The 22,035-nt window shown below is 33.2% G+C and overlaps 4 protein-coding genes across 5 annotated transcripts; 3 read left to right on the top strand and 1 right to left on the bottom strand.

Moving 5' to 3' along the window:
• The first annotated feature begins 3,652 nt into the window (after positions 1 to 3,652).
• LOC117126140 (putative nuclease HARBI1) lies at positions 3,653 to 4,672 on the top strand. Its single transcript, XM_033273558.1, has one exon. It carries the CDS (start codon positions 3,653 to 3,655, stop codon positions 4,670 to 4,672), a length of 1,020 nt encoding a protein of 339 aa, XP_033129449.1.
• Positions 4,673 to 6,395: 1,723 nt separating this feature from the next.
• On the top strand, positions 6,396 to 7,178 carry LOC103874290. Its single transcript, XM_009152697.3, has 3 exons — positions 6,396 to 6,634; positions 6,726 to 6,883; positions 6,988 to 7,178. Exons 1-3 carry the CDS (start codon positions 6,565 to 6,567, stop codon positions 7,003 to 7,005), a joined length of 246 nt encoding a protein of 81 aa, XP_009150945.1. The 5' UTR covers positions 6,396 to 6,564; the 3' UTR covers positions 7,006 to 7,178.
• A 1,915-nt stretch (positions 7,179 to 9,093) lies between these two features.
• On the bottom strand, positions 9,094 to 10,720 carry LOC103874291 (vesicle transport protein SFT2B). The gene is made up of 6 exons (XM_009152698.2): positions 10,370 to 10,720; positions 10,241 to 10,294; positions 10,058 to 10,131; positions 9,715 to 9,832; positions 9,544 to 9,602; positions 9,094 to 9,426 (listed from the first exon to the last, which is right to left on the bottom strand). The coding sequence occupies exons 1-6, from the start codon at positions 10,475 to 10,477 to the stop codon at positions 9,348 to 9,350; spliced, it is 492 nt and encodes a 163-aa protein (XP_009150946.1). The 5' UTR covers positions 10,478 to 10,720; the 3' UTR covers positions 9,094 to 9,347.
• A 2,150-nt stretch (positions 10,721 to 12,870) lies between these two features.
• LOC103874292 (structural maintenance of chromosomes flexible hinge domain-containing protein GMI1) lies at positions 12,871 to 22,035 on the top strand. 2 transcript variants are annotated; one of them, XM_018659539.2, is made up of 38 exons: positions 12,871 to 13,653; positions 13,729 to 14,070; positions 14,186 to 14,218; positions 14,317 to 14,403; positions 14,492 to 14,547; positions 14,623 to 14,706; positions 14,854 to 14,926; positions 15,031 to 15,086; positions 15,167 to 15,275; positions 15,362 to 15,430; positions 15,540 to 15,626; positions 15,742 to 15,792; positions 15,872 to 15,983; positions 16,074 to 16,129; positions 16,218 to 16,346; positions 16,415 to 16,493; positions 16,663 to 16,697; positions 16,766 to 16,841; positions 16,917 to 17,105; positions 17,181 to 17,339; positions 17,425 to 17,446; positions 17,537 to 17,651; positions 17,736 to 17,852; positions 17,936 to 18,265; positions 18,344 to 18,441; positions 18,524 to 18,695; positions 18,805 to 18,913; positions 19,006 to 19,100; positions 19,193 to 19,291; positions 19,430 to 19,496; positions 19,578 to 19,663; positions 19,737 to 20,018; positions 20,093 to 20,329; positions 20,446 to 20,560; positions 20,651 to 20,867; positions 20,945 to 21,103; positions 21,179 to 21,502; positions 21,624 to 22,035. In XM_018659539.2, the coding sequence occupies exons 1-38, from the start codon at positions 13,504 to 13,506 to the stop codon at positions 21,823 to 21,825; spliced, it is 4,878 nt and encodes a 1,625-aa protein (XP_018515055.2). In that variant the 5' UTR covers positions 12,871 to 13,503; the 3' UTR covers positions 21,826 to 22,035. The 2 variants fall into 2 exon arrangements, with proteins under 2 accessions (XP_018515055.2, XP_033129167.1); XM_033273276.1 differs by having other exon boundaries at positions 16,766 to 17,105.

Below are 22,035 nucleotides of genomic sequence, written 5' to 3' on the forward strand. Positions count from 1 at the left end.
ATCATTTGTAACTTATTATAACAAAAAAATAATCTATTGATCACAAAATTTTCAGAGTGGGAATATTCAAATTTCTAATAATATATAGACGTTTTGAAAAATTCAAATATAACATATAAGAAAAAATATAAATGTTTTTATTATATATTTAATGTGATTTTTAATATCTTTCAATAATATAAAATTAAAAAAAAGAACTAAGATACCAAAATTGTTATCAAATATTTATTATTCATAATAATTAATTTTCATATATACGTTAATCATATTAGGTAATTTCGTAGCTTCTAATTAAGGAAAGTGCAAAAAAATTTGGTAGATTATTTATCAATTCGATAGTTAGTTTAATAAAAAATATAATGTAAGTCAAGATGGACCAACCTATTTTTCTAAGAATAGTATATTTTATATAGTCATTTATTAAATGAGAATTTATAATCATACAGTTCTATGATCATTCATATCATTTTATAACTGAATATTTAAATCATCGATAACAAAATTTTCAATGTGAAATCTTTAATAAGTTTATAATTTATAAATGTTTTTGAAAATTCATTGAAAGTTTTAATATTAAAATATTTATGTAATCTTATGGTATATAGTATAATCTATATATATATAAATATATATGTTTTATTATTAAATGATATTTTTTACTCATATGGTTTTAAAATAATGTGTATCTTCTTATAATATTAAATAAAAGTTCATATTAATACAATTTTATGATCATTTGTAACTTATTATGACAAAAAAATAATCTATTGATCACAAAATTTTCAGAGTGGGGATCTTCAAATTTCTAATAATTTATAGACGTTTTGAAAAATTCAAAATATAACATATAAGAAAAATTATAAATGTTTTTATTATATATTTAATGTGATTTTTAAATATATTTTAATAATATAAAATTAAAAAAGAACTAAGATACAAAAATTGTTATCAAATATTTATTATTCATTATAATTAATTTTCACATATACGTTAATCATATTAGGTAATTTCGTAGCTTTTATTTAAGGAAAGTGCAAAACATTTTTTGGTACGTTATTTATCAATTCGATAGTTAGTTTAATAAAAAGTGTAATATAAGTTAAGATGGACCAACCTATTTTTCTAGGAATAGTATATTTTGTATAGTTATTTATTAAATAAGAATTTATAATCATACGGTTCTATGATCGTTCATATCGTTTTATAACAAAATATTTAAATCATCGATAACAAAATTTTCAATCTGAAATCTTTAATAAGTTTATAATTTATAAATGTTCTTGAAAATTCATTGAAAGTTTTAATATTAAAATATTTATGTAATCTTATGGTATATAGTGTTTATATATATATATATATATATATATATATTTATTTTATTATTAAATGATATTTTTTACTCATATGGTTTTAAAATCATGTGTATCTTCTTATAATAAAAATGTTAAACCATTGATCATTAATTTTTAACATAATAATTTTAATAGTTTTAGTCATTTATTGTCGTTTTTAAAAATTCAAAATATAACATATACGAAAAAATCTAAATTTTATTTTTATAGCTAATTTGATTGTTTAATTTATTTTAATAATATAAAATTAAACAAAAAATGATGGAGGAGATATACATTGTTATCAAATCTTTATTATTAAACTCATTAATTGTCATATATATATTAGTCATTTATGGTAATTCCGTAGGTTTTATTTAAGGAAAGAAAATATCATATCATATCATTTTATCATATAGTTTGACCAACTTATGTATCTAACAACATATAAAAATCGAATGTGGACCTACTTATTTTTCAATTGAATGTAATTGACTACCTAATTGAGTGCCACCTATGCATTGGGGCCTCTTTTAATTAATACAAAATTGAGGTTACATCTTTTCAAATGTTCCTCAATTAATATATAAGGGATATGCATATCTATCAACACGTGAATTCTTTTTATATTTTTATGGCTTTCAATTATTGAAACAACGACAATACCGAGGGCATCCGCATCAGGACTTCTTAAGCCCAATTCTTAAGTATTTTGGGTCGAAATAAAAATGAAAAAAGCTGGATATGTTTGAAAACATTTCTAAGTTAAGAAGTTTTTTAGGTCGTCTTTCAGGGGCACGTGTTGCAGGTGTAGTGGGTGTAGGGTTTGAGTACGCGAAAGCGGTGTGTGTGTCTCTCTCTCTCTCTCTTCTCTCTCTCTCTCTCTCTCTCTCTCTCTCTCTCTCTCTCTCTCTCTCTCTCTCTCTCTCTCTCTCTCTCTCTCTCTCTCTCTCTCTCTCTCTCTCTCTCTCTCTCTCTCTCTCTCTCTCTCTCTCTCTCGTTCGTCTCATTTCTTTCTTCTCTCGATCTCTCTCGACGCCGAAGGTACCAAATCGGAAGCGTCGACGCCGATTCTGTGTTCTTGTTGTCGACATCCTCTCCTCTAAAAGCATCTCCTCAATTGCGAGCAGTCGCTCCTCTCCTCTTTCGAGCGATCTCTTCCGTTACCTTTAAATTCGCCGGCGGTTTGAAATCCATCGATATTCCCTGGTTGATTGCAGTGAATCGACATCTGCTACGGTCGATATCCCCTGTTACCTCCTCTCGGTGATTGCCCTAATCGAAATCATTCTCTCCTCCGCCTCTTCAAATCTAAACAAGGTATATGTTCCTCATCCATCGATTTTCTTTTGATTATATCTTCGCTGATTGTGATTGTTTGGTTCGTGCATGTCTCTTATTTATCCGATACTGATTTTTTTGGAAATAAAATTGAAAAATTCGAATGGATAGATTTATTCCCTTGATTGTTTAGTGAATTAGGGTTTGGTTTCTGTTAGATTATTAAAAAAAATGTGATGAATGGATTAGCTATGTTCGAAATCGCTTGTTAATGTTCAAGTTGCTCTTATTTCACCCGGGTTTGTTAACTCTTTAAATGTTTAAACTCTTGAAAATGATATTGTTATAGTTAGTTCTTGAAAGTGAGATTGTTAATGTTAGCTCTACTTTAGTTAAAGGTGTGATTGAAGTGTTATGTCAAGTTGCGAGTAGGAAATGAATGTTTTGGTTTAGGCTTAGGTAGATGGGTTTGATTAAATTGTAGTTGCCTTCGTATAGGTTATGGTTAGTTTATGTTCTTGTTACTGCTTACATAGCTGTAGTTGTGTGAAGTGTTATTCCGGTATAGCTTTGTAGTTGTGTGAAGAGTTATTACTTGAATGCTGTAAGAGGAACTTGAATGCTTTGTAGTTGAGTGAACTGTTATGAGGATTTTAATGAGGATTTCTATTTATGTGAGATTGTTAAAGGTTTCGTTACTATGGTTATCGCCATTTAAAATTGGTTTGGTGTTTTAGTTTGTTTGGTTGTAGTCTAGACAAGTATAATCTGTTTGTTTGTGGCTATATGATTGGATCTTGTTTGTTTCTAACCGCAAAAATGGCATCTTCATCTCATTACCATTACCACAAAAATGATGATGAATTTGAATCTGTCTTTGAAGATTTATTAGAAATCCCTGATAGTATTCTGGAACCGAAAGAGCGAAAAAACGTATATTTATCGAGAGAGACCGGGAAGAAGGCCACCGGCAGCTCTGGAATGATTATTTTTCGGAAACTCCAACATACCCGCCCAATATATTCCGGCGACGGTTTCGAATGAGTAAGCCGTTGTTCATGCGTATTGTCCACCGTCTCTCTACGGAAGTTCAATATTTTGCTCCTACAGAAGATGCACTTGGAAGGTCAAGTCTATCACCGATCCAAAAATGCACGGCAGCAATTCGTCAATTAGCATATGGTGGTGGGGCCGATACGGTAGACGAATATGTCCGACTTGGTGAAACAACAGCTAGGAATTGCTTGCACCAATTTACTGCCGCAATTATCGACTTGTTTGGCGATGAATACCTAAGACGTCCAACATCGGAGGATCTTGAAAGACTACTACATAAGAGAGAACAACGTGGATTTTCCGGGATGATTGGAAGCATCGACTGTATGCACTGGGAGTGGAAGAATTGCCCCACCGCTTGGCATGGTATGTATTCACGAGGAACCGATAAACCAACGATTGTCCTCGAGGCCATAGCTTCTTATGACCTCTGGATATGGCATGCATTTTTTAGAGCTCCAGGTACTATGAACGATCTTAATATTCTAGATCGATCACATGTTTTTGATGACATTATTAACGGAGTAGCTCCGGAAGTCAACTTCCATGTTAACGGAGGGGAGTACAATTTGGCCTACTATCTCACTGATTGTATTTATCCGGAATGGGCGACATTTATTCGATATATCCGACTACCACAGGGTCCGAAGCATTCTCTATTTGCTACAACCCAAGAATCTGTCCGAAAAGACGTTGATCGTGCCTTTGGAGTCCTACAAGCTAGATTCGCCGTTATTAAAAATCCATCTAATTTATGGAAAAAATCGAAGATAGCTAATATTATAAGAGCATGTATCATACTCCATAATATGATTGTCGAAGATGAACGACGTACAGACGATCAAGATGAGACGTTTCAAGATCAGGATATTTCTCTTTGCGTTAAGATGCCTACTGAGATTTTCTGTTCACTTGATCGTCGAGCAAGAGTTCGGGGTAGACCAGTCCATCAACAATTGAAACATGATTTGATCGAACATATATGGGATAAATTTGGGTCTTAAAATTAAAATCGGTGGGTTTAAGTTTCAATCTATCAAATAAAAATGATGCTTTTATGTTTTTGTAATTTTTTTTTCCACTTTTGTAATTTTTTTTTTCACTTTTGTAATCTTTTTTTTTCAACTTTGTAATTTTTTTTCAACTTTGTAATGTTCTTATGTTTAATGTTATATGTTTTATTATAAAATCCTACCAATCAATTTAAAAAAAAAAACAAAATTTACTATTTTGCTAAGAACCTACCAAAACATCTACCAATAATCTCTATTTTTAATCATGTATCTTACCAAAATCTCTTAATCTAATTATATTATTAAAGTAATACCAAGATATGCAATTGCATATCTAGCAATTCAGATGCCCTGAGAACATGTTTTTGCTATATATGAGTGTGGTCGCTTTGAGCATATGTCCCGTCCTCTTTTGAAAACTCCAAGCGAAGGAAAAAATGGCGTCTTTCTGATGATAATTTTCAAAAATAATCCCAATAGGCTATTAACTAGTGACACTTGAGGACTAATCCTAATACAGTGAATCCGCAGTTCGATACTTGTTAACTACCAGATAATTTAACATTGTATTTTTAGAACCCACATAATAATCGATTGACTTTGGTCGCCGGATACCTTGGTTAATTCAAAAAAAAAAAATCTATTGGCTAAAACACAACCCAAAACCATTATTTTGGGAGAACTTTCCAAAATAGTGTTGCAACTTGGAAATTGGTAGACCATTTTAAAAGGTATGTCAACATAACTATAAAAAAAATTATCTTATAGGAGAACTATTTTCGAAAGTGTTCAACCTACCACCTTAATTTGGATCTATTTCGGCTTAATTCTTCAGAGTTTGGATATTTTCCCAGACCTATAAAATTATACCGCAAAAAATTATTGTAGAATTAAGATTTTAAATAATAAATTAGAGGACGACATTAGTTTCATATGTTTACCCCAAAGACCGGCTTTGTTGACATCCTATCAATGTATATAGTGTGTGACATCCTACCACAAGTTAGTTGAAAACCGTATTCTCTAGGAACTATTATCGGAGTGCATGTATGTATATCCAGTTAAACATATAATTATCCTTTGAACTTGTTTTTTTTTCAACGCTGATTTATTATGATATTACAATTATAAAAAAAAATACATAGATGATCCAACAACCGACAATACTATCTGTCTTATAAGGATATATGCCTAACTGTATCACATGAGCCATCTTACGAAGATCACGTCTGACCGAATTTACTTGCACCATGTTGAAGATCTCTTATAAGCATTTTCTCCGTAGTCTGCATAATTGTTTAATAAATCGTTTTCTCTGGGAATTGAAACTTAGACCTACTGGTGTATAAGCATTAATGAACCCAGTCAAACCTGAACTTGTTCTATTATGCGAATTTTTTTTTAAACGACATGCTAATATAAAGTTTTGGTTCTTTACATACATAATAAGAAATTACATTTTATCAACAAAAAATCTTTAAAATATAATTTAAAACTAATTTATTTAGTTATAAACAAAAATAGTAAAAATACAATTAGCTACATAGTTGTTGATAAAGTTAAAGTTACCTAAATATGCGAAAATATCATCTATTGTGAAACAGCAACAATCACCTAAAACATCATCTATATTAAAATGAATCTATATTAAAATGAAAGGAGTAGTTTTTCGTTATATTGAAAACTGAACATTTCCTTTTTAGTAGTAACCAAGTTGTATTAATTTGTACAGAAAACCCATCACAGGAACACTTGTTAGGCCCATTAGCCCATTAAGTTCAGGATAAAGATAAGTGTTTTCGTCTCTCTATGGAGGACACAGAAAAAAATCAAGAACAAGAGGCACAGTATCTCTCAACTCAAGAATCAATAGGAAGCAGAAGATGAAGAGAATTCCTCGTATCAAATTTCCTCAGAGACATTCTTCATCTTCCTCTCCTTCTACTTCATCAGGTTAACATATTTTCTGCTACACTTTTTTATTTATTTTGGTTCTTGATTTATTAGATACCAATTACACATCACTAGCTTTTATTATTCTCAGGTTCTGGACCAGCGCAGGGATCTGGTGCCGGCGGCAAGAGGAACGTGACGGCGAGTTCAGATGTCCCTGCGGCGCCGAAGAACATTGCTGATGGAGGGAAAGCATCACTCCAGCCGAAACGCACTCCTGTTTCCGACAAGGAAATCGAATCCATAATGGTTAGATACTTTCATTACAAAAATGGAAATAAATAAATAAAAAGACAAGAAACAGTGTTACTAACTCTTAACTCTTGTTTTTATTTTTGCTTTGAATCTTGTAGTTGGGAGGTTGCATCTGACGTTTTAACGTTTGAAGATTTGATCAACACTTTGGGCTTCTGTCTTTTTCGGCTGGTGAACTTTTATTATATGCTTTTTTTTTAATGTAAAGAAAGAACTAATAATGTAAGAGAATATATGCTGTTTCTCGTTGTCAAGGCCTATCTAGTATCTAAACATTATTGTCTTCACATTTTTTTATTGCGAAAATTAAACTATAGGGTAGTAAAAAATTAAGCATATTACCGGATAATCTATACTATACTAAAAGGATGATATAAGCTCTTTTTATAGTGTCCACATAGGCACAAAAAATCGTCCAATCAGAGAGCTCGAAGTTGCCACGTCATATCATTTATTTTTTCGTAAAAAATAAAAAAACAATGCAAAGGAGAGGATCAAACCCGAGTTAGTATGACATAAATATAAGACAAATACCACTAAACCATTGAAACTTTCTTGGACACATATACAAGAATCACTAAATATGTAATCACACTTTTATGTACATTTACAATAATATGAATTCAATTTTCAAGACTCCAATAATTTGTTTTGTAAAAAAAAATAACTAAGTGACTAAGATAATATATTCTTTGAAAGTGTGAGAACATTGACAAATATGAAAAGACATAGATTTTTGTTTTCGTGAAAAAGTTAAGAATTTTGTAAAAGTAAGTTTAACATATAAATTTTCGTGACAAATATGAAAAAAACATAGATTTTTGTACAATTTTGACAAAACAACTCAAAACATAATTCTCTAATGTCTTAATAAAATATTATTTAAGGGTGCGATAATTAAATATATCAATTCAATAAATTTTGTAATTTATAGACAAAACAATAACACAACAAATTTTGAAATATTTATTTAACCTATCGATTTCTTTTCATGAGAATCTAACTAAAGAAGATAGAAAAAAAACAATTAGATTTATTTAATTATAATTTTATTAAATTTTGATTAATTTCAAATTGTAAGAATGTATCTTTTTGAAGTTACAAAAAAATAATGTTCTTTCTTTATTACACTAGCATTATATATAGATTCCATATACAGAAATAAATATAATATAACAACATAAGCTTGCTTTCCCCGATTCATATGAAAACTTTTAAGTTATCCACCAAAACAAATTAATTAAATCAATCAAATTGTTAGAATATAACAAATTAATATATAATTTTATTTTAAATTAAATTATTTAAAAAGTGTATTTTCATTAAAAACAAAATAATAAATAAGTAAAACTGATTTAATGGTAATTTTTATGACATATATATATATTATGTGAAAGAAATATAAACTTAATATGGAAAAAAATCTTAAATACAAAAAACTCTAAAATTAACAAAAAAAAATAAAAATTAAACTATTATATCAATTGAAAGCTTCTTAGACAATATTAATAAAATATTTAAGCGATAATTAGACAAATTTGATTTTTTTTTCAGCCAAAAGTTTATTATTAATTAGCATCAGTTATTTCAAGATGTTTAAGAAATAATGGACTTAAATGATATATGAACTATGAATAGTAATACTTTGTACAGCTGACTTATATAACACATCTGCACATTATTTCCAGTCCTTTTTTATGCCTAAATTCAATTTCTTCTGAGCAGTTATTCCACAAAGAGATCGTATGAGATATTGTTTTGATATTCAGATTTGTTTCTTGACTGTTAAGAAGATTAATAACTGTAAAAATGTCTCCTTCGAATATTATATATCTATAACTGAATCTCCAACATGAGACAAATTTGTTTAAAAAATAAATAATTTCATTTTTTTTATACTATATAATAAATATATATTATTTACTGATAATAAAAATATAGTTATTCATCTATCACAAATATCTATGCAAATATGTGAATCAAGTACAACAATCAAATAACATAATGGTTTCCACAAAGAAAATTTATAAAATATATTTATGTTATGTAGTCTTATTTTATATTTTTTAAATAATATAATACAATATTATACATTATTTTTTAGAATTAAAAAATACATATAATATCTTTTAAAAAATCTAGTGTTGTATAAATTAAACGTAAGAAACTATAGAAAGCAATGGTACATTGAGAACTCCGAGGGATCATATGAATAAGTAAAATCTCTTATCAAACAAATGTCAAGTGACTGTCAAGTCTGAAGCAACAAAAATACACACACACAGCTTCAAGTCCCCAACCAAAGAAACTCAATTTGCGTTACTTCTGATTCACGTACAAACCACAGGATCAGGTCAAACAAACAAAACAAAAAAAACAAGAAGTGTTGAAGAAGAATCATATCTCAAATTCTCGAGACGAGTAAAAAGCGAGATTGTGTGTATGCCTTTCAGATTGACTATAGCTCGGTGTCACAGAGACGGATCATTATTTCAGAGACCATTCTTCGTGCAAATGGGATATAACTGAGGCTGTACCTGCTCATTATTACCATTGTGTAAATGAATAATTGTGTTGGATCCGAAAAGGCTCAAGAAGACATTTTAGAAAACAAATCCTGTTTTGGGTTGAATTTAAAAAGCATTGAACTTTACCAAATAAGTGCACAAGTCTCGCATAGGATCGCAATCACCGTCAAAATTTTGCTGTGGATCTACAGGAACAGGAGACAAGATAAATGAAGTTTCAAGCTAAGAGATGTATTCGAAAAAAAAGAAAGAAAGTTGTAGACTTTGAAGATTATTAGATGTTGAGAAAGAAGTTACCAAGAGAGCGCAAATGAGAGCAAGAACAACGCATCCGCCATAGATGGAAGTAGCGTAGAGACGAACAGGGTCCAACATCATGTTTATCTGTTGCTCAGGTCCCATGAGGAAGGCTGTGCTGCCAAAGAAAAACATTGATCTCTTGTGGTTTAACAACGAAATGGCAAATGTAACCGTAACTCACATTATTAAACACAACAAAAGGAAGGATCTTTGAGAGAAATGAGAACAGAAGAACCATTCAAAAACCTATTGATCTCAAGAACTGAAATCGCTAACAAATGTTTTTTTAAAATACAAAACAGCAAGTTCTTGTCGGCTACAACGTTCAGACACAACATACCTTCCGATAGCGAGAACATTTCCGAATGTGAAGAGCAGTGCAAACTTGATGGGGATGGCAAACACGATCATGGACTGATGAGGAAGAAAGGAAACATTAATTACTAATTACAGATTGGTCACAAGACTCATATTCCAATTCAATTCATTGATAAGGCAATGGATATGTGAAATTGATCGTTACCAGAAACATGAGAAGCAAACCAGCGGCCAAAGACGCGGCGAATCCGTACATTCTCTGCAAAAAAAAAATCGAAGGAGAATCAGTAAACGGAGAAGAAGAAGGAACAAAAGAAGAAAGACGAGGAGAAACCTGAGTTGTGGAGAGAGAACAGAGACCCTCTGATCCATCTTCAAGGAAGCTATCGTTTGCGCCTTCGCCGTCTCCGCCGCCAGAGAAGAGCTCGTTCAGCTTCTGCATCTTGTTCCGATGATTGATCGGAGGAAATGATAAAACACAGTTCAATCGAGGAAGAAAAGTTCGCCAAAGTGGCCAAGTCCTAATCAATCATATTCATTTTAAAATTTGACGAATTTTAAAATAAAATATAGGCCCATCAGTTTCGGCCCATCAAGACCCTTGTAATTGATGAAGCTGGCCCACTAGAGTCCAGAAATTTCCTAGTCGGATACGCAAAAGCAGAAGAGCCAGAGCCAGAGGCAACAAGTGAAATGTTATTTTTTTGGGTGTCTCCGCGTATTTCCGAAAAGTACGAAAAGCTCTAGTGTACTTTTGTATTTAGAGTGATTTACAGTAAGAGTCACTTTTTGAGATTTTATTACACAATAGAGCATTTACAACTACTAGGGTAGTTTTATTATGGTTGTTTACTTTGCTGCCCCTAACTAAGCTTAACGTGTAGTGGGTTTTATATTTTCTTTTTCTTTAGTTTAATGTTTTAAATAAAACCGGAAGAAAAAAAGCAGACGTTCAGAGCTACATCTTTTTATTTCTTTTTTTTAATCTTTTACACGTTTACCTAGGTAAAAATTTTGCTGAGAAAAGTTGAAAAAATCAAGCCGAGAGACTTAATCGGTTTGACGACGGAGACGGTGGAGCTAGATGCGTAGTCTCAGATCTCGATCAACTAGCCACAAACCGATGCTCAAAATATCAATTGGAGAGTTATTCATTCATGGTCAAAGTCACAAATTTATCTTTCTTCTCGAATGAATCAACTCCTCATTTATTTTTGTCTCCGCCATCATCTCCGCCTCACTTATTGCTGCTCTCCGACAATCTGAGTTTGATTACCAACTCAAAGTGTATTAAACTTCTTTGTCTACTACTCTTTTTATTCTGTGGCCGGAGAACTTAGATACATAATCATCTTCGGCTCACTTGTCGTCGCCTCTGCCTCACTTGATTCTACTCTCCATTAAGTTTGATTACCGCTTTGAACTATACGGCACCGCCAGTCAAAGCGTCCGTCTTGTTAACGCCATCTGAATATGTTGGGTATATAGAATCTAGATTTTCTTTTACTAATAATACATAGCAAAATTACAATTTAAATAAGCATTATGTGCTCCTGGTTGCAGTGATGTGGTTGCTGTTTGTAATCTTAAGTGCAATATTAGTCATATGAGCACATGTAGATTTCATATAAACGGTGTACACTTTGTTGATGCGTACACGTGGATATCATATAATATAAAAGGAGTACACATGTACATAAAAAATCTATCTAATCTTTGTACAGATATCCATATCTATTTTTACAGATTTCATATGGTAGCATGGATGTAAACATTGTATATCAAGTGTCTTTAAAACCAATACTTGAATACAAATGAAATTAACAACTCAAATATAATGTACAAGCAAAAGAAACGTGAAAGAAAAACATGATCATAATCTAAATCAGAGCACAAGTTTTCAAGACAGTGTGGGGAAGAAAATGATCAAGTATTTAAATTTGGAACTAGAAAATTCTTGTTTTGTCACTATTAGGCTTAGCGGTATTGTGTATTCCTAATCTATGTTGATGTATTAAGTTTTGTACATATGTGTATGGATTGCAATTGTACATTTTGATATTGGGTATACTTGTACATGTTGACAAGCGTACACGTGGATAATTGACAAGTGTACGTGTGGACAATTATATGTGTACACCAGAATATTAAATCCACATGTACACTAAGTACAATATTTGAACTAATGTTTACAATCTAGGCTTAAACACAATTTCATCACCCATCACCAAAATTAACATCAAACAAAACACTACTTGTCTATGGACAAAACTTATAATACACAAATACAAAACATGAATTTGTTTATAACAAATCATATTTTACCTCTAATAGACATTCAACTAGATATTTACATCTGTTTTCAAGACTAAACTTATTGCTTCTCCAACAAAAAGAGAATGAGTCTTTTAAGTTACTCTGACTTCTTTTGGTGACTGAATTAGACTAAGCTTCAATGCTCACAACCTCATTATCTTCCTTGAAGAAGATGTTCATGGCCTCTTTGGCGACTTCAATGTGGCTACAAAACTAAACCAACGTCTAATATATGAAACTTAAATAGAGAACTTAAGAAATAATTACAAACATCAAATAATTTTTATCAGAATAAAAAAGTAAGATTTGCAAAATAATCTTTAGTGAATTTGTAAAAAATCAGGAAATTTAGGCAGTGTCGGAGATGCCTGGTGGCGGAAACGCCAGAGAATGGTGACGGAGATGCCGGAGAATCAGTGGCGGAGACGCCGGAACCCGAGAACAATGGCGGAGACGGCATAGAATAGTGGTGAAGATGCCGCCTCTCAGCTACTTCTTTTCTGTATCTTCTATATCGCTTCATCCATATCTTCACAATAGCTTCTACAACAATGGCCGAGTAAAGAGAAAGAAAAGAAAAGAAAAGAAACAAGGAAAAAAAACTTGTGTTATTTTAGTTAAATATTAATTAGTTTTGAATTAGTAGGTTAGGTGATAAGGGTAACGTTGGGTTTGTACAGGTTGGTAAAAGTGAAAAGTGTGTTGGAAAGAGGGAAAAGTGTGTAAGGAGCGGAAACTATCCTAAAGTGTTATAAAAAGTGTAAAACTGACTTAGAATGTAATATTTTTTTTGTATTTATCATGTTTCATTTTAGTTGTCTGTTGTACTAAAATTTTCATTTCAAAATAATTGTCAAAATTTCAATAAAAACTTTATTAATTTTATATGTTATATAATTTTTTATGGATTAAAACAAAATTGATTATATAGGTAATAATAATTTTTTCATAAATATTTTTTCATAAATATTTTATTAATCACAGACATTAAACTAAATTAAAATGAAAAGAAGTGAGTACTGAGTAACAGTTTGCTTCTTTTGGAAAGGAAACATAGCACCGATTTAAAAGCCAATAAAATCTCATTTTTTATTTCAAAAAATTATATTTAAAATAAAATCGCTGCATGGAAGCGTGAAATATACGTTTATAATGAGACTCTTCATTTACTCTCTCTCTCACTCCACGTCTCTTTATCCTCTTGTTTCCAATACTAAAACTCGCTTCTCTATCGTCCTCTGCGTCTTCTTCTCATCTGGTTGCGTTTTTTTACAGTTCTATCTCTGCCTTTCCTCTCAAAAGGTATAGTATAGTTTCTCTTCTTCATCGTGAATTTTTTTTTTCTTTTGTAGGTTTTCTCATGACTTTGTATTCCAGATGAGCAACCGGAGACCGCTCAAGAGAGCACTGGTTCAAGTTGATGATGATGAAGAAGAAGATAAGTTTTACAAACTCAAGATTCTCTTACCAAACGGCACAAATGTGACACTCACACTTAATAACCCACAACCTGAAATGTCGATGAGGAATTTCGTTAATCTGGTGAAAGAGGAGTATGAGAAAACTCGGAAGAGCTGTGAGTTGTCAGGAAAAATGAGGAAACGGATTGATTGGAATCTGGCTGCTGAATCATATCTTGACTTTAACGGTGAAAAGATTAGAGGAATGGTTCGACTTGAGACTTTTAAGCCTGATATGTGCAATATACTACGTCTTGATGTGAGTTTTTTTTAAATCTCCTTTCGTTGCTTTCATTTGATCTGTTCTGATGTGTTGATTCTGATAACTATGATTTTTCTGAATGCTTTTAAATCAACTTTAATCTCTGTACTAGGATGGGTCTGGTGAAGCTACCACTATGTATGAGGTCAGTATTATTATTTAATTTTGTTATATGTATGTATATCATTGTGTTCCTTAACTTGTTTGGGTGATGATGATTATATTCTTGGTTATTTTTTGCAGAATATGTGGGATTTGACACCTGATACTGATATGCTTAAAGAACTACCTGAAAATTATAGCTTTGAGACTGCTCTTGCGGATCTAATTGTAAGTGTTTTCCAATTAAAAATTACCTATTAATATAAGATTTCCTGATAAATAACTCCGGTTTTCATGTTGCTCATTTTTTTCACAGGATAATTCTTTGCAAGCTGTGTGGTCTTGTTCCCCTGGTAACAGAAGACTCATTAGGTATGTTCTTGTCATAAGAGTTCATATGATCCAACTTGAGTTTTATCCTTGAATGCAATGTGACTTCTCTTGCAGTGTGGATGTTCTAGAAGATCGGATTTCAGTCTTTGATTCTGGTCCTGGAATGGACAGTAGCAAGGAAAACTCAATTGCTAAGTGGTTAGGCTTTTTCAAATGCTCTCAAAACATGGAAGATGTTTTTAGTAAATACTAATATTTACTGAGACAACTTGTAAAACATAAGATGTTCTTATTTGCTCAACTTGACTACCATTTTGAGCATTTTTTTTTGTCAAAACTTTGCAGGGGAAAAATAGGGGCTTCAATACATAGGGCCCACAAATCCAAAGCTATCGGAGGCAAACCACCATACCTTATGGTATTTAACTTTGCCTAAGAAAACTCCGAACAGTTTCTGCTTGCATCAATCTTAATATACAAAAAGAAGTATTACTGATGAAGATTCAATCTTATGCAATGTAGCCATTCTTTGGGATGTTTGGATATGGAGGTGCATATGCGTGTATGCATTTGGGAATGTGAGTATTTTAATTTCATGTTTCACCGATCAACGTCCCTTGTTTTGTGCATTTAACTCACTTGACACTTGCATGATTAGGCGTACTTTGGTGTCTTCAAAGACGAAACAGTCCAAGAAAGTATTCACACTGCAACTCAATAAAGAAGCTTTGATTGGCAATCGTTCTACCTCAGGAAAGAACTGGAAGGTTAATATTTATCATACATTCATCTATAGATTTAGCTTCTTATTGTCTATGTCCTTAAATAGCGGATTTGGAACTTTTTTTTAAAGGTCGACGGTGGAATGAGAGATCCTTTGGAGGAGGAAATGAAGTTATCTCCTCATGGAAGCTTCACAAAGGTACATATGTCATTATAGTAGTTAGTTTATTCATCTATTTTTATTACTCAAGTCCTGAAACTGCAAGTTAAGATGCTTATCTGCAACTGGTATTCTATTTCATTTCTAGGTTGAGATCTTTGAATGGAATTGTAAAATCCCAGAGATATATCAACTTCAGTGCAGACTTAAGGATATTTATTTTCCTTACATCCAGGTAATTGTTTAGCTCGGACCATTGACATTATGTAATAAACCAATCTATTTATTCTCGTGGTTCTTGCACGGAGTAATGATTTGTTTTTTTGTTTTTACTTTTGTCAACTTTGTAGTATGATGAAGTCTCTAAAACGGGAAGGACTCTGAGGCCTGTTGAGTTTCAGGTTAGATACTATCATTCTTATCTTCGTGCTCTTAGTTACATTCATTGCTTTATCTCTTTTCTTTTTTGACATTTTCAAGGTCCATGGAGAGGATTTAACTGAGATAGTGGGTGGAGAGGTTGCCACCACCAACCTAAACTCCAAGGGTGAAGAGTTTTGGTTTCAGATTCGATTCTGCGAAAAAAGAAAAGGTACTAAACCTTGCACAGTTTAAGTTGCGCCTGGCTTGATTTTGCTTTATCATGTGGTAGGTAAACTTCATCTCATTGTTTGTCATGCAGGGACATCACAAGAGGCAAACGCTCGTCTCAAGTTTGTATATTTTCCAATCGTCCATGTATGACAATCTTTTTCAAAAGAAGTGAACCATGTTAACCTCTTTGGTAACTGAACAATTTGTGAGCTCTTAACTTTCCATGTCGCAGGGAAAAGAAAGAATTGATATAATTATGGAAAGCTTAGAGAAGGAAGGATATAAAGTTTCTGAAAGCTTCCAAGCTTTTGGTCGTCTTTCAGTACGAAGGCTTGGCCGTCTACTCCCAGAAGTTCCTTGGGTTAGTCATCTCTAGTCTTCTCTGTTGTTAGACAAAGAAATTTTTGACCAATGCTATTTTCTGTGTAGGTATCAATTCCATTCATGGAAAGAGGAGCCAGAGCCACTACTCTGCAGAAATGTTGCCAAAGAGTGAAATGTTTTGTCGGTATGTCAAGTTATATACATGCTTCTATTTTTATTTTTATTCTGAACACTACATGCTTCTATCCATAAAATGTTTTATGATTATATGTTTTGTCGGTATGTCAAGTTATATACATGCTTCTTTTCATAATATGTTTTATGATTGTATGTTTTATTTATGGTGGTTGTAGATTTGGATGCTGGTTTTGTCCCAACACCCTCAAAGGTGAGCTTAAACACTCTCATCCAACTAGTTCCATCTTTGTTTGATTACTAATCATGCTTTTTTTGTAGACTGATCTTGCAAGCCAAAACCTATTCTCTGTGGCTCTGAAAAACTTTGGTAGTAAATCTAAGGAGAAGGATAACGGTCAGTTACAAAAAAAAAATATATATATATATATTAGTCTAGTGACTAGAGTAGAGTTAACTCTTTGTTCTACAGATGTTAGTATGGTGATTCATAGAGAAGGAAAAAGTTTGGCGTATGGGCAAGTGGAGAAGGGTTATGAGGAATGGGTTCTTAAGATGCATAAGTCATATGATGAAGAAGACGCACTGGGTGAAGATGAAGCAACCGTTATTTTTGATTCTTTGGATAAGAAAGCTCTTTGCATATCTCCTGATTGTGAAGGTATGTAGCTTTAAAACACTTTATGGTCGTTGATAATGTATACAAAAATTTAACTGAAATGCTTTTGAGCTCTAGCTGTGAGGGTGCACAAGGTAATGAAGCGAAAAAGTAAGTCATGGGAACGTGGACAGAAGATCAAGATTATGAAAGGAGCATGTGCAGGAGTTCACAAGAACGATGTCTATGCAACCATTGACTACTTCCTTATAGAAAACTTTGAAGATGAGACAGGAGGTAAGTAAACTGTCTCTATCACAAATGCGAACCATGTTTTTGTAGTCATTGTGGATTGATCCCTTTCAATGTGTCTTCTAAGCAGGTGATGCTCGGATTATATGCAGGTAACTGATTTAAACTAAGTTCTGATTTGTAGATGACTTCTCACTATTGTTACTAGTTATATTCTGACTTTTTTTTTTTTAAACATGTAGGCAAATCAATTTCTCTGAGGAAGAAGGATGCATGCTTTTAACCATTAAAGGAATCTCAAAACTGGAAATTCGAAAATCTTCATCTTTCCCAATTAGTATTATAGACACCGAAAAGGTCAATAGCTGAACCTTGAAACCATTATTTTCTTTTTTTCTGCATACTCTTTTAACATAACTCTGAGATGTGTTTTTTGTGCAGTGTGTACTGATTGATGATAATGAATGGAACAGAAAACTTGTCAAGCAAAAAGAAAAGGATCCATCAAGAATTGATTTGCTGGATGAGAAAGACTGCAGAACATTGAAATTTAATGGGGTAATATTGTTTGATGTTATAATTTATGACATAAACTGCTAGACTTGAATCTAAGGACTTGTATTTCAATAATTATGTTACAGGAAACAACTATTGGTGCATCAGTGTGTGCTGGACAAACCCCACCACAACAGATTGTTGCAGTTGTTAGACCTGCTAGCTACACATCTTCAAAGCTATCTAAAAAGTTGGACCAGAAACATATTGTTAAGATGGATGGTGAGATGCTCATGGAAGTAGAACTACAAGGCACAGAAATGAAATCAAGGGTGAAGAACGCAAAACCTTTGTATTCGGATCGATGTTTTCCTACAAACCGTGGAGGGTTGCATGGTCTTTACATCTTTCAACTTGAGTCCAAGATCCCACACTTGTTCAAGAAAGCTGGCACTTACATTTTCAGTTTCTCTGTTGTAAGTTTTACATGCCACTTAAAATATCTACAAGATATCATATAATCTAATTGATAGATATATATATTTTCATTTCAGGGTAATTCAGTTACTTGTAAAAAGAAGGTAATTGTTAAACCATCTTCTAAGGTGGGAAGTTGGAAGCTTGGTGGTAATCAAGAGACCATTAATGTTAGGTAAGACTCATAACTGCATTGCATGGCAGACATTTCTTCACTTACATCCTTCTTTTGATCGATAGTAACTGTTTATCGACAGGGTGGGATCGTCTCTTCCACCTTTATCTATCTATTGTTTGGATGAGTATGAGAATCAGATACCATTCAGTTCTGTTCCAAGTCTGGAAGTTAGACTGAAAGCCAGCCCAGAATTTGAAGTCCCGGTTTACAAGATTGAGGCCAACCTAGATCGTGGAATTCTCAAACTCATGGTATCTATGTCCTAATGTTTTAACTAAATATATTTTTTATTAAGAGAGGGTATATACAAAGCTGATCGTGGAATTCTATGACTTTCTCAATTTTCTTACACCAATGCAGAATATGGTCGTTCAGACCGATGCGTTGGATGACATCAGACCAGATTATGAAGCAACCTTAGAAATATGCTCAAGGGATGAGCCATTCTCTGTCTCTGTTGATTGTATAGGTAAGCCTTGTGCTGCAAAAAAAGCTTGTAGTAAGATGCACGTAGAAACTGGTAGATTTATATTTTTGCTTAATGTGCTTTTCGTATTTCAGTTGAACCTGGGCCTTTGAAGTGTGTTGTCGAGAAAGATGCACATGCTTTAGAAAACTTGCTTCCGGATTTTACTGTTGAAAACTTCATCTTGGAGGTATGTATTTAATAAAGGTCTATGCATGTAATTTTTAAGTAATTTATTAGTTTTCCATCAAGTGAAGCTGAGTGCACTAACTTTTGAGCCAGATGTTCGATGAATATAATAACCATGTTGCAGAAGGTACCAATGTTCCGATTTGTACTAGTGGCTTTTTTATCCAAGACAGGATGTGCTTAGACTTAAAGGTGCGATACGCTTATTTTCTTCAATTATTTTTTATTAAAGATGATCAATGACTAAATTTTTGCATGTACACGATAGATAGAATAAGTACACAAATGTTCGTTTCATTTAAAATTTTAAGTTCTTTGATCACTTCATAGGTTGATAGTGATGGCTGCATTGATCTGTCTGGGATTCTCAAAGTCACAGCAGGCTATGGCAAACCCGGTATAAAATCTGGTGGCATTGTTTTGTAACGTGTAATAAAATGAGGTTTTCTGATTGTCTAATATCTTTGTTTCTCTGTAGTATCACTCTCTATAATGTCTGGCAATAAAGAGATCTTCAAGAAAGAGTCTCTAGTTGAGATAAGAGAGCTCAGGCTGTTAACAGAGGTAATATAATTGTAACTGAGTTTATCTCCCTTGTTCTGTCTAAACAATTATCATGTTTTGTTTTTTTGATCAGCTCCCGGAGTACTGTACTGCTGGTACAAATCTTACAAACCTCAAGTTTAAAGTGACGGATTCATATGGAATTATGGATACTAGTATCAACAATGACGATAAATCCGAGTGTTTCCACACCTTGAGCATTGAATCCGATTCAAGCAGCGTTGATAGTACAACCAGATATGCCTTTGTTCATGGCTCCTGCAAAATCACTTCTCTTTCCTTACCTGAGACTGCGGGTGCCTTCTCTTTCAAGGTTTTCCATTCTAGGCACCCTGAGCTTCATATGAACCTAAAGGTATTAATTTATTGAAATGGTTTCATCTTAAAATATGTTTCATGTTGTTAATATAATCTTCTATTAATTTTCAGATTCAGCTAACTCCTGCTCAAACATTTGAAAGAGATGGAATTGGTTATTCTGAACCTAATCCAAGGATATATCTAACACCTCAATCAAAGATGGGTTCAACTACAAATCCATTGGTGATTCCAACTCAACAGACTCCACCTTCACAGTTTAGAGTTTTGTCCATTAGAGAAATATCATCGGCTATCAGTAGCCAAACTGCCCCAGTGGATATGGAACAGTTCAGTGAGTACACTGAGGTATGTATGATCACATTACCTATTTAAGCCACACATAAAAAAATATAGAATGATGTAACTTGCGTTCCAAGTTCTTGCCTCAGCTACTTGCTAGAAAATGCTTCTTTTTCCTGCAGATACTAAAAGCAAAGCTCAATAGTTACAATGAAAGGATATCTGAAGCAAATGAGTGTCTAAAATGTTTGGAGGCTGAACAAGAAGAGGCTGTGCAAGAGTTGAGTGCCTTGCAAGGTAACTATTAGTTGTTTAAACTTAGTTTAAGAGCTTCACAAATTGTTATTTATAACATAGTCTCTCTCATTCATGGTGCCTCCATCTCAGCTTCTCTGGAACCTCACGGTGTGTCGTTCCCAGAGTGCCTATCTACCAAAGAATCGATGGTGAAACACATAGAAGAGAAGTATCATAACACAGCAGCATCAGTGTTCTGTTCTCTGTACATAAATGTACCGGCTTCAAAGTCTATGCTTCTGTCAAAGGAAGGTGTGCTCGGCATCGTAGCGCTTCTTGGTTCAGTTGCCTCAACCCCTCTAAGCAGGTGATATCAAAAGCTAGAGTTGATCATATTGTCTAAACTTTGGACAAAACTTCGGTAACTTGATATGAGTATGACAGGGTATTGTCTGAGTATTTGGGAGAAGTCACTATGCTAGCTTTGGTATGCAAATCGTCAAGACCTGGACAGAACATTGATCCCATGCTTCAATCCGAAGCAGCTAGGCTCGAAAGATCAATTACCAGTCGGTTCCATGTTCTATGCCTTGGTGCAACTAGGTAACGTGCCACTCAAGTTTTGTTTTGCTAAACCCTAATGTGTTGTTTCTTGATGATCTTTTTCCAAAAATGTAGTCCCTGGACTGGTGGACTTGTGGAGAATGATCCTCAGAGGAAACTAGCCATGGATGATCCAAAACTTCCCGATGGAGATCCCATACCGGGCTTCATAGGCTATGCAGTGAACATGATCTATTTGGCTGAAAAAGAGCTAAACATTAAAACATATAAAGGTCACGGGCTTAGGGAAACGCTGTTCTATGGTGTGTTTGGGAAGTTACAGGTTTATGAAACCCAAACACAGGTTGAAGAGGCTCTTCTACACATCAGTGGTGATGGTGCAGTATCGTTAGATGGATTTATAGCAAAAGGAAACGAGTTTATATGTTCCGGGTGCAGGTACTTGACCTTTTTCTTGATCCTTATAACCATTGACCCTCCTTTTCTTGCATTTGTTTGATCATTTGTGTATGTGACTGCTGATGATATGATTTTCGGTTTATTGATTTTTTTTTGTCAGCAAACCGGAGATTCATTTCCCGATTACAGTAAGGGAAAACGAAGAAGAGAAGTGGAGCAACTTGGAAGAAGCAAGAAACAGAGTGAGAAGGGTTGAAAAGAAGTTAGTGGCGGCGAGGTGTTTGTTGAGTAAGTTGGAGAAGAAAATGAACAAGGCTAATGAAAGATATGACAGTGCAACAAAGCTTTCTCTAGAAAGCTAAACCAGAGCATGTCAATCGACTTAAACCTTTTAGCCTTTATGACTTATGAGTTGAACCGGATCCATAAATATTATCAAACATTGGTTGACCAGTTGGTATGTTTAGTTATGGTTATGATAATCGGTTTGGCTCCCTTTGTATTTGGGTAGTTTGTTTGTTCTCCATCTACTTTTAATTTGATTTTTCTCTTATGAAAATATATCCAAATTA

This window comes from Brassica rapa, chromosome A06, assembly GCF_000309985.2.
Source record: "Brassica rapa cultivar Chiifu-401-42 chromosome A06, CAAS_Brap_v3.01, whole genome shotgun sequence".
NCBI classification, from domain to species: Eukaryota; Viridiplantae; Streptophyta; class Magnoliopsida; order Brassicales; family Brassicaceae; genus Brassica; species Brassica rapa.

What these genes read in the sequence shown, in the direction of transcription:
- LOC117126140 (XM_033273558.1), top strand. Translation starts at nt 3,653, where the DNA reads ATGAGTAAGCCGTTGTTCATGCGTATTGTCCACCGTCTCTCTACGGAA.
- LOC103874290 (XM_009152697.3), top strand. Translation starts at nt 6,565, where the DNA reads ATGAAGAGAATTCCTCGTATCAAATTTCCTCAGAGACATTCTTCATCT. An exon ending in CTCTCCTTCTACTTCATCAG is followed by an intron (nt 6,635 to 6,725) that starts GTTAACATATTT and finishes TATTATTCTCAG; the next exon opens with GTTCTGGACCAGCGCAGGGA.
- LOC103874292 (XM_033273276.1), top strand. Translation starts at nt 13,504, where the DNA reads ATGAGACTCTTCATTTACTCTCTCTCTCACTCCACGTCTCTTTATCCT. An exon ending in TGTCTCTGTTGATTGTATAG is followed by an intron (nt 18,914 to 19,005) that starts GTAAGCCTTGTG and finishes TTCGTATTTCAG; the next exon opens with TTGAACCTGGGCCTTTGAAG. An exon ending in GCCTCAACCCCTCTAAGCAG is followed by an intron (nt 20,868 to 20,944) that starts GTGATATCAAAA and finishes TGAGTATGACAG; the next exon opens with GGTATTGTCTGAGTATTTGG.
- LOC103874291 (XM_009152698.2), bottom strand. Translation starts at nt 10,477, where the DNA reads ATGCAGAAGCTGAACGAGCTCTTCTCTGGCGGCGGAGACGGCGAAGGC. An exon ending in AATGTTCTCGCTATCGGAAG is followed by an intron (nt 9,833 to 10,057) that starts GTATGTTGTGTC and finishes TTTCTTTGGCAG; the next exon opens with CACAGCCTTCCTCATGGGAC. An exon ending in CTCTCATTTGCGCTCTCTTG is followed by an intron (nt 9,603 to 9,714) that starts GTAACTTCTTTC and finishes CTGTTCCTGTAG; the next exon opens with ATCCACAGCAAAATTTTGAC.